This window comes from Ruditapes philippinarum, unplaced genomic scaffold (genome assembly GCF_026571515.1).
Source record: "Ruditapes philippinarum isolate M1 unplaced genomic scaffold, ASM2657151v2 ctg1021_1_1_1_1, whole genome shotgun sequence".
Lineage (NCBI taxonomy): Eukaryota > Metazoa > Mollusca > Bivalvia > Venerida > Veneridae > Ruditapes > Ruditapes philippinarum.
The window spans coordinates 186,116-197,615 of NW_026864430.1; the positions used below are offsets into that span (position 1 = coordinate 186,116).

General features: G+C 33.9%; 1 protein-coding gene across 1 annotated transcript; it reads right to left on the reverse strand.

Annotated features, from left to right (window-relative positions):
• Positions 1–6,098: 6,098 nt before the first annotated feature.
• On the reverse strand, positions 6,099–10,939 carry LOC132725530 (sushi, von Willebrand factor type A, EGF and pentraxin domain-containing protein 1-like). The gene is made up of 2 exons (XM_060710663.1): positions 9,457–10,939; positions 6,099–7,900 (listed from the first exon to the last, which is right to left on the reverse strand). The coding sequence occupies exons 1-2, from the start codon at positions 10,402–10,404 to the stop codon at positions 7,520–7,522; spliced, it is 1,329 nt and encodes a 442-aa protein (XP_060566646.1). The 5' UTR covers positions 10,405–10,939; the 3' UTR covers positions 6,099–7,519.
• Positions 10,940–11,500: the final 561 nt, after the last annotated feature.

Below are 11,500 nucleotides of genomic sequence, written 5' to 3' on the forward strand. Positions count from 1 at the left end.
TCACAATGGATATACTGATGTTATATACAGTTATCAATATATTACATATGAAGGTATGATAGCACATTAGTTAGACCGCATCATTTTTGTAAATAATGAGAAAAAAATATGGCTTTTAAGTTGTTCTTTTTTATGTAAAATTAACGATTTTTTAATTCTGTATATCGCGTGAATTAATTTCAATGGTTCTGAAACGCAAAGAAAGGTTGTTGTTAATGTAAAATGAACAATATCTTAACTAATCATGATTTTACATTAGAAATACAAATGCCATTTTGATTTTTAAAACTATCTGTTAAATGTAGAAGGGGTAAAATAGATTCCATAAGTTTTCCCCAAGGATGGGCCGATACAGAATAAGTATTATTTATTGATGTTAGAAGCTAGTTTGCGTTTACATACTTTTCATTACAGAAAATGTTCTTTTCAGAAAAAGAAATACGCAAATACAATACCACAAATAAGAAGATTTTTTATTGCATTCTTATCCTGGTACAAGTGAAAGATGGGAATGCCCTGCTATATTTGAAAGTGTCCATAAGTAGTGTAGTGTCCATAAGTAGTGTTCAAGAGATTTTGGTAGCACACGTAGCCAGCAGTGAAAAGTATGGTCGGAACTCACTGATAAACACTTATGTCTCACCCCGGTAAAGAATTAGACACAACCCGTTCTATAGAAAGTAATTATTTAATTGTTGAAGTGGCCCAATTGAAGTTCTAAGTCATAACTTAAGTGTATTTATTGCATGTGCGTAGTTTTTGTGTATTAAAGGATGACTTTAAAAGTTTTTTTGTGTATTCTCCAGGAACTTATTTGTTGGCGGAAGGATTAAAAAATGTACTAACCACCAGCAGTTAGTAGTTTCTAAAGTGGTGAATTTAAACTGTGTTACAACAGAATGAAGATTTCTGAGAAAAGTACATGGCTAACATATTATATTTTGGGCATCATTTGACTAACAAAGTGTTGATGTTTAAAGTTGAAGACTGTATATAATTCATAAAAAACAGTGGAATCGAGAATGAAGCCTCAAACTCAAATTCAAAATGTAAGAAATAGGTTTATAATGAAGGTATAGATCAAGAAATATGTATACATCAATAGGATATTTTATTATGAAAGTCCACCGAGGTAATCAATAACCTTAATTAAAAGAGACAAAAGACTTGCTTGAATTAATTATTAATTTCATTTCTTTATTATTTAAAAATAAAGCTTTTACGAACAAATCAATTTTTCAAACAATAGATGTGTAAATGTAGTCCATTTAAAAGAATCCATAAATAAGTTACTCCATGAAGACTTGTAAATCAAATAATCTCATCAATAATCAATTCAACCCTTTACCTCATATTGACGGCGTTTCGACCCCACCCCCCCTTTTGAGGCCTCAAACTGTGAAGACCCCCTCTATTTAGACCCAAAACACTTTTTTCGTATATGAAATGTTGTTAAACAAGTGATTACTTTTTAGTCGCCGTCCCACATCAAAAAGGTACATCAAGGGGTTGCCAGAAGTGGGGTGTGTCCTCTTCTGTCTGGGGGTTTGAAGGGGGCGGCAGTCCCCCTCATCGTCAAGAAATTTTTGAACATGTCACATTTATTTAATATCTATAAATAGGTTTTTGGAATATTTAGGTCATCAACTGATCATTCTAGGATACATGTTCAACAATAACATACCATGATAACCGACTGTGTACTACAAAATGATAAATGAAAAACCCCGAAGAGCGCGATTTATTGACGGAAAAGGTTATTTCATTTGAAAATGTTTGCATTGCGAATATTCATTGTAACATATCGCGACATTTCATTCTTAATTAATAATCAAGCACCCTCATACCGATCGGAATTTTCGGCTTTTATTATGACCGACTAAAAGGCTCGAGAAGTTGCTGTCGCCCTTTCACAAAATCTGATTTCATTCCATAAGAGCGCCGCGCTTCGGCGCGGACGCCAATCACCACTGATTAGCAAATACTTTTTGCGGAAGTTACATGTAAACCAGCGTATCATTATTTCATTATTTATTTATGAAGAAGAAGAAGAAGTAGAAGAAGAAGAAGTAGAAAATTTATTGAACTTATACATTAACACGTCAAAACTACTAGTAATACATATAAAACATTTTGTCACGGTTTACAAACAATAGAACACAATAATTAATGTTTCAGGTCATACAATTAGAAGAATAAGCTCTAATAAGTATGAAATTAGATATTGAAGAACAGTAACTTTTCACTTATAAAGTATTTAACAGTAAATATAATGAACATTGTTAAAGTCTAGGATGAATTCAATAAATCATTTCTTTTCATATTTGCTAAATAAATACATTTGCTACGATTGTTTAGAACTGATTTGTTGTTTGACTGTAAGCAAGTATATCTATGAATTTTTACTTTCTAGGTCTATGATAAAAATGGCGTTTAATAAGCCGAATTCTTAACCCATTACTTCATGAGCAGTTTGTGAAAAATGGCTGTTTTCATTGAAAAGTCTCCCGTTACAAGTTCAAATTGCTACTATATAATACTATAAAAACTGCTTCAATACTAATCAAAATTGGCACAAATGTTGACTAGACGATTGCCTTTGTAACGACATGCTCAGTCTTAAATTTCTTGTTACCATTGCAACGATGGGACATCTCAAAACTTCCAAAATCACTATTTTGCGTTGATTTTTTTCCTTCAAAATTGATTTCAAAGTGCTGCAACTTCTCGCTGGATTGAGATAGAGTCAAAGGCTTTTCAGCGTTGATTACACGTTACGGGGTCATTTTTTGCCTCTCACAAGTCCAAAATTTTCTTGGCGATGAACGGGAATGCCGCCCCCTTCACCCCCCCCCCCCCAAACAGAAGAGGCACCGTGATGTACCTTTTGGAAACAACATTTCTCAAACAAAAACAAGTGTTGGGGATCTAAATAAGGCATTTTTCACCATTGGAGACAACAAATGGGGGGGGGGAGCGCTTAAAGGCGTGTATATTGGGTAATGGGTTAAATCACCGTTAGAATAAAATGATACGCATCGTCGATCTCAGAGCATTGACATAATTGGCTTAATCTTTCCTGTCTTTCAATTCTGTTCCTACCATATCTACAAGATATGCGAAGAAATCTTGAAAGCGTAATATTACTCTTTAATATTTAGATTTGATAGTAATGAAATAATTTTCATAATTTTAATCTGTTTTATATGAATATAAAGAGTGTTTTAAACATTATTGTTATTTAAATGTGGTTGCCATTTTTGTTTAAAGCAATCCAAAACTCTTCCAACATATTTTCTTTCATTTTATATAAATATCTAATTCTTTTGCTATATACATTTAGGTGAAAGATAAACTATTACAGGCATACTTTTCTAGACAGAAAGATTGCGTTAATTGTTGCAATATTAAAATGATAACGCAGATAAATTAAGGTGTCCTAATGAGTCATGAACATGTTTCTTCACTAGGACTAGTTAGATCAAAGAAGCGGACTCTAGATAAGTTCAAATAATCTTTTAGCTGTCATCATCATACTATATAATTTCATCTTAGATAAATACATATATATTCAAACTTTAAAAATGGTAAACTAATTCAACTATAAATGTAGAATCTATTTTGACTTGACTTGCAGTTGCACAGAAATATGACTATGCTAAAATAGCTAAAGCTTTCGAAAACTTACATGTAAAATGGCTAACCGTTGAAATGTGATATGATGTGGAATGGTTTACGATTGATGATAAGAACATGCTTATTATAGCAACGAAACTATTAAGTATCCATATATTTACTTTATTCTTTATTCTCTCATACCATGAAGATTAAAATTAACTAGCCTATTACATTGATCTATGTACCTATAACATTGTCCCTGGGTATTTCTATACTATGTTGTATGATCTTACGTATGATTCATCAATATAGAACATGTCGATATTACCTTTTTGAAGGATGGTGAAAAAAATACCACATAAATAATCAAAATTTAAATGATGTATTAGCTCTTGGAATCCAAATCCTCCAGGGACGGGACCCAAATCGACTCATTAAGCATACTTGTAATTGAAGTTTTGTCGACCAATTTTCTACCCTTCAATAATTATAATAGTACAAAGATATGTCTAGGAAAAAATAAAAGGGAAAGTTCGTGTGATGTATCGGATTTTAATTGACAGAATCGTTTAAAGCTTCGAACACCACTAAATGGTTTCCTTCCTCAACGAAGATAATACCTAAAAAAGTTTTAAACATAAGACATTCAAAAATTTTAAACATATGACATCTAACAAAATAAGCGTGATATTCATCTTTTTAACTAATTAAGCATATTATTTATCAAATAATGAACATATAAATATACAAGTTTAACTATCAAACAAAATAAACAAAATATCATTTACGTTCAATAAACTATTTGGTAACAAAATATAATATTTTTATAATGTAAATAAAAATAAAGGTAAACACACTTTTACCAAGATAAGTGTAATATTTACTAAGTTACAGATATACAATGCTCGTCGTTTGAGTAAAGTATTTTAATCACAAAAATTTATAGAAATCTATGAAATGACCTATAATGTACAGAATTTAAACATAGCATATCTTCGTTGTTTTAAGTGAAACATGTTTATTTTATATTAACAAAAAGACTGTGTAGCAATTATCAATATTTTCTTATATCAAATTTGAGCATAGTATATCTTTAAACATATAACTTATTATCTGACAAGTTAAACATACTACTTAACAAGTGAAACATACTAGTTAACAAGTGAAACATACTTGTTAACAAGTGAAACATACTAGTTAACAAGTTAAACATACTAGTTAACAAGTGAAACATACTACATGTAGTTACCAAGTTAAACATACTGGTTGCTTTTTAAAGAGATAAACATGATTTAACAAAATAATAAGCTAAACATACTATAAAAATAAACAAAGTCGCTATTTAACAAAATAATTTGCTATGTGATCACTAGACAAAAAGATGTATCCTTTTATTTTATTTTGTTTTTGTAATTCATGAAGCAACATTACTGATGAAGTTGTATTTTTTTTTCAAAATGCGTTGTACACAAAACCAATGCCATGTTTGCAAACAAAGAGGACTTATTCATCTTTTAATAATCAATAACTTATTAATTGCCAATTCATCTAGTTTAGCTTTAGACCAAAAAATAGTTTATTTAACACATTTAAGTAACTGACAATCGATCATATATCACAAATCAAAAAGAAAAAAAAAGAAAAAAAGTAAACATTAATAGTTAAATAAGACTTGACGAGCCATTGTGAGTGAATGATATATGAGCCGCGTCACGATAAAACCAACATAAAGGGTTTGCGACCAGCAAGGATCCAGACAAGCCTGCGCATCCGCGCAGTCTGATCAGGATCCATGCTGTTCGCTTAAAAAACCTATAACCAGTAGAGGAAGTGATAGCGAACAGTATGGATCCTGATCAGACTGCGCGGATGCGCTGGCTGGTCTTGATCCATGCTGGTCGCAAACGCACTATGTTGGTTTTGTCGTGACGCAGCTCATATATTAAAACAATATCAATTTAAACATTCAAGCATGTCAAATTATTAAAATACTATTTTACATTCTCGGAGAACGTTTGTCGAACTAATTAAACAATGAATTGTAATCGATTTGTATCCGTGATTAGGATTTTCATGGATTGTTTTGTATTTTTATTTATTAAGGTTTTATTTGAAAAGTTAAATATTTATGTGATCAGCTTAAAAGCATTGGTTGTGGTGTTTCCTTTAACGAAGATAAATATATGTGTTCTTTCAGCACAATGCGTCTTACACTTTATATACATGTTATTTGTTGCAGAAACAATAGAAATAATACAATTTACAATTACGAAACAACAACGAAAAATGAATATTAATATACATAACATCTAATATTATTTACATTATATATATATATATAGTAAAATCTCTAACTTGCCGTATATATAAGCAAAAACGCTAATTTAAATTTGCCGTGGGTTTCGGCTTTGCGGCCTTCTTCAGCAGCATTTATTTTACATACACATATATAAAAACAAAACAATGGAACGTCAATGAACGACGCCCGCCGTGGCGTTGTTTACTGCCGCGTTATTCTTTGGTATTAACTCCATATGGTCTATAGGTTCTTAATTCATTTTTCCACAAATTTTCTATTGTTTTTCTGTATTGGTCATTCCGGTATAGCTTTTCCAACCCCATTATTAAAAAATCATTAACTGTGTGGTCGTTCGTGTAAAAATGCGCCGCTAACGGATCGTTGTACTTGGTTCGTATTCTGGATAAATTTAGAAGGTGTCTTTGGTACAACGTATCCCCTGTTTCTCCAACATAAATATAACGTTTGCAACGCTTACAATAAACTGCATACACCACATTCGTAGATTTGCACGTTATCTGATTTCGAACCTTATACGAGGCCCCGTTCAAACCAATGAATGTGTCTGCTTCAATAACGTACGGACAAATCGCACACTTTTTGGATCTGCAAGGAGCACAGGAATTCGGCTGTTGAAAAAATAGTTTATTGTGTTTCTTATGAACAAGAATATCCTGTAGGTTATTATCACTTCTAAATGCCGCAATTGGAGGATTCGGGAATATTTCCTTCATTCTACATTATATCATATAAGTGTGTACGTGCGTGCGTGCGTGTGTGTGTGTGTGCGTGTGTGTGTGTGTGTGTGGTGCAGTAGTTAGAGAGAAAACACGTTAAAGGATTTTCTAACACTAGATTCATGCAGCTGTGCTAATCGGCCCCTTTTAAGGTAAATTTTACTATCAGCCATATGATTTAGTCGTATATCCATACCTTGTAAATCTGCTTGACCAATAACTGATCTTTTTGACCGTTTTCAAGCAGTCGTTGCATGGAGGCAGGGTTACCGGACTCCGGACAGGAGCTGCTCATGCAATATGACCTTACTAATGGCTAGCATATAAAATCTACTTTTTTTGGGATAGAATCTTATGTTGACCTATTTAACTTCAAACGTCGCACTATTGACGGTTTGTACAAAATGAACATCATGTCAAATAGTTCTCAAACTTTACTCCGTAATGTCTTTCTATGTATGGATTGACAGACGGACCGACAAAACTTTAAAAATTTAATACTAAGCATTAAAATCAATATATATACATGTATATATATAATATGTCACATGCTAAAAATAACAAGGAAAATGAAACTTTCAAAAGTAATATTTTCATGGTTTTGGAAAATGTCGAAGTTGTGTTGTGTGCGTTAGTGCGTGCGTGCGTGCGTTCGTGTGTGTGTGTCCGTGTGTGTGTATTACGTACTCTTTGAAAGTTTCGTTTTTCTTGTGTGGCACTTTTTCATCACATATTTTGTACCAATAACGTTTAATGCACGTGTTAATTTCTGCAATATGAGTATAATTATATCACATGTGGTAAAACTTTGGTAAAATTTTAAGCTGTTATAGATATGCAATCAGTGATATAAATTCATTACGACTCAGCATGGCCAACATGAACATCTACACTTCCCTCTCTCATAATCATAACATGGTCCACAGCAATGGACTTCTCCGTCCCACGAACCATCACTTTTACAATTTCTGACATTACTTCCAGTAAAATGCATTGCTATAGTGTCACATCTGTACTGAACGGATGTTCCTATTTTATACGGGGCCCCGGTTGAATATCCTTCGACTTTTTCCCATCGGTAGTTGGGTGCGTCGGAACAATATTTGTAACATGCGGCAGCGTATTGCCACTCGCCAGTGAGCAGACATACAGCAGTTGGCTGGGAAACATCAGGATGGGTATAGTATCCCGAGTTACATGTGTACGTCACAGAAACATCTTTCTTGATAGGTTGGGCTGGTAGGTTCTACAATAAAAATAAACATTTAACCTATTGTGGACACCTCTTTAGAGCAGACGCAGTGATCTAGTGTTAATACTGTGTGACTAGAAATTCAGGGTATGTTTGTTCTAACCCCCCCCCGCTACTCCTGCCCTGCAGATGTCCTTTGTAATGTAGTTTAGAGACTTGGGGGTTAGGTACCAGTGTTTTCCTCTGGACTACCGTTAATTATTTAGTAATTAAACTTTTATAAAGAAACTATTAGTAATTTTACATCAGGGGGTACAAGGAGTCTTCAAATATCAATGCAACCTGCCAATTTTCAGAAGAGCTTCACAAACAGTGCCGAAACAATTATCTCAATCCTTAAAAATACTCACCACCACGTGATATACAAAATTTAAGTATACTAATCCAATTTTTAAATGCGTTTCATAATCTTTTCGAGGTATACTGTTAAGCCGAACCGAGACTTTTTCGCGTTTGATATTTTTCTTTCAGCAAGGTGTTTTTTGAGCCTCGGACATAGGAAAAAGTCACAAGGGACAAGATCTGGCGAATATGGAGGCTACCTTTTCCTGTTTCAGATATTCTCGTATAATGGCCGCTTTGTGTTAAGAAGCATTGTCATCCAACAACCTGACACCACGGAGACCTGTTGCTGGTCGACGGTTTTTGAAATATTTCTTTCATTTATGAAGGACCTTGCCTTTTTAAAACTTGGCATTTGCAGATTTACCCTTTGGTAAGGCAATTTAAATAACAGGACCTCGATTGGTAAAAAAAAACATACAGGACGTTTTAACGCTCATGGTATGTTTTGCTATGCAAGGTCTTTGACTTCCTTTGGTTGCCCATATTGTGTTATGTATTTTTCGCTTGGGCTCATAAAAGTGAACCAAGGTCTCATTGACAGTGATGATATTTGCAAAAGATCGATTGTTCGAGCTATTGTCAAAGTTCGACTGAACTGATTTACACATATGTTGTATAAATTAAGAGGTTACACAACCATCTATGCAATAATTGTTCATAGTTCGTGCAAAACATAGTAAAAAGCAAGATATTGGCCTAGTTGCATTCAAATTTGAACACCCCTCGTAGAGCAACTTAATCTAGAATGTTTTGATTTCGTGGCTGTGATTTACGTTGCTCTAACAGTACAGGTCGTGTGGCAACTTTCCAGCTTCACTGGTGGAGGAAAATATCTAGCACCCGAGTAGAACCACCGACGCTCCGCAAGCAACCTGGATGATAATGTTGAATAATCATGAAATGATTAACATTAACCGAAATATGTAATGTCGTGACATCTGAAGTGAATCGCCCGTATACATTTCTGGTGATGCTAATTTATCGGTAACATTACCTTTTCCAACCTCAATTACCTAACATTCTGTCAGACTGCAAAAAAAGATCCATTAGAAGATACTATGCAGATATAACCGACATATCAAGGTGAGTTTACAAATCAAAAGTCAATAATGTAATTTGAGTTCGCATCAATTTAAGTTATTATAATTTTCCTGAGTATTCCATGAGAAGCAGAGTCGTCCAGCTTTTACTTAGAACACACTTACCTGAAAAATCCCATTTGCTACTGCCGGAAGTTGACAAAACGGATAACATTCAACTTGAGGCGCTGACCATTTCCCGTCGTTTCCGCATGTTATTTCCGGTATACCGTCAGACAAATAATATCCGCTGTTACACATGTACTTGGCTTGCTCAAAAATTGTATAGATGTTACCGGGTGTTGGACCACCGTTTGGTATCGGCACGATGTCTGTTTGGTGGCAGTACGGTAAACACTCGAACTCAGACCATGTGCCAGTCTTGTTACAAACTATTGTCCTATCTGTTATATTATAATAACCATTTTTGCAATTAAATGTGGCGATAGTGTTATCAACAAACCTATACGTTGACCACGATGAAACTAGTGCAGACGATTTGATCGGAATAGATGGGCAATTCTTTAAACATTCAAAATCCGTAGAAGACCAGTTTCCGTCACTAAGGCAAGTCACAGATGATGGACCTATTGGAGTAAATCCTTTGTCGCAAACAAGCTCATTTTTGTCGCCCACAGAACTCAGTGGTTTAATCCTAAACGAAGCGTTCACAATATCTGTTTCCGATTTACAATATACTATTATACATCTAAAGAACGGGGGCTTACTAGAGTCTATGCACATGGAAGTTTCATTGCAAGGATTTTCGTTGCATGGTCCATCCAGCTCGATAGTTTCGTTGTTTACGACAACATCAAAACACCATTTAGGTTCTAACCCACTAAGCGCTAGTCCCGAACTATTCCTGAGGGCACAATGTTTAACGTAGTTGTTGTAGTTAACCGCTGCGCATAAAGTCCGACGCCGACATTCCAAGATGCAATCCTCCACGGTTATACCAACAAAATGGTGAAAACTGTGCAAAGTTGTACATGGGGATAACGTGTATAAAGTTTGAACGGCATGAGCAGATAAGTCTATATTTAGAAAAACGATTCCAAAAACAAAGAACATGTTTCCTGTATATTGTATACGACAATGAATCTATACAAGTGAAGCAAATATTCTTATATGGTACGGTGACTGTGTCACCGTGGCCGTGGTCACTGGCACGGTGGCCGTCCTTTAATGATTTTTGTTTTAATGATGGATGACGGGTAACAATTAAGGTAGTGTATACCTAGAAATAGAATAATCACAATGGATATACGGATGTTATATACAGTAATAAATATATTACATATTAAGGTATAATACTACATTTGTAAGACCACATCATTCTCGTAAATAAAGAACTGGCAAAGAACGAAAAGATGGTTCTGAAGTTGCTTTTTTATGTAAAATTTAAACTCGGTGTATCGCGTTGATAAATTTTAATGGTTCTGAAACGCAAAGCACGGTTGTTTTTTATGTAAAATGAACGATATCTTAACTCATCATGATTTTACATTAGAAATACAAATGGCATTTTGCATTTTAAAACTATCTGTTAATTGTAGAAGCTGTAAAATAGATTTACAATAGAATTCATAAGTTTCCTCCAAGGATAGGCCGATACAGATATGTATTACTTATTGATGTTAGAAGCTACTAAATCTACTAGTAGCCAGCAATGAAAAGTATGGTCGGAATTCACGGATAGTCACCTCATCCCAGTACAGAATTAGACCCAACCCGTTCTAGTCTAGATAGTAATTATTTTAATTATTGAAGTGGCCCAATTTAAGTTCTCTCTAGTTTGATTGGTCATAACTAAAGTTTATTTATTGCAAGTGCGTAGTTTTTTGTGTGTTAAAGGATGACTTTAAAAGTTGTTTTTTGTGCATTCTCCAGGAACTCATTAAAAAATGTTCTACCCGCCAGCAGTCAGTAGTATTTTAAAGTGGTGAATTTAAACTTTGTTTCAACAGAATGAAGATTTCTGAGAAAAGTAGATGGCTTACATATTATATTTCGGGCATCATTTGACTAATATAGTGTTGATGTTTAAAGTTGAAGACTGTACATAATTCACGAGAATGAAGCCTCAAATTTGACGTATAATAAATAGGTTTATAATGAAAAAAGGTATACATCAAGAAATAAGTATACATCAATAGAATGTTTTATC

Excerpts from the sequence above, each read along its gene's own strand:
- LOC132725530 (XM_060710663.1), bottom strand. The coding sequence starts at position 10,404 with ATGTTCTTTGTTTTTGGAATCGTTTTTCTAAATATAGACTTATCTGCT. Across the intron at positions 7,901-9,456 it reads TAGCAAATGGGATTTTTCAG|AACCTACCAGCCCAACCTAT; the intron begins GTAAGTGTGTTC and ends TTTTTATTGTAG.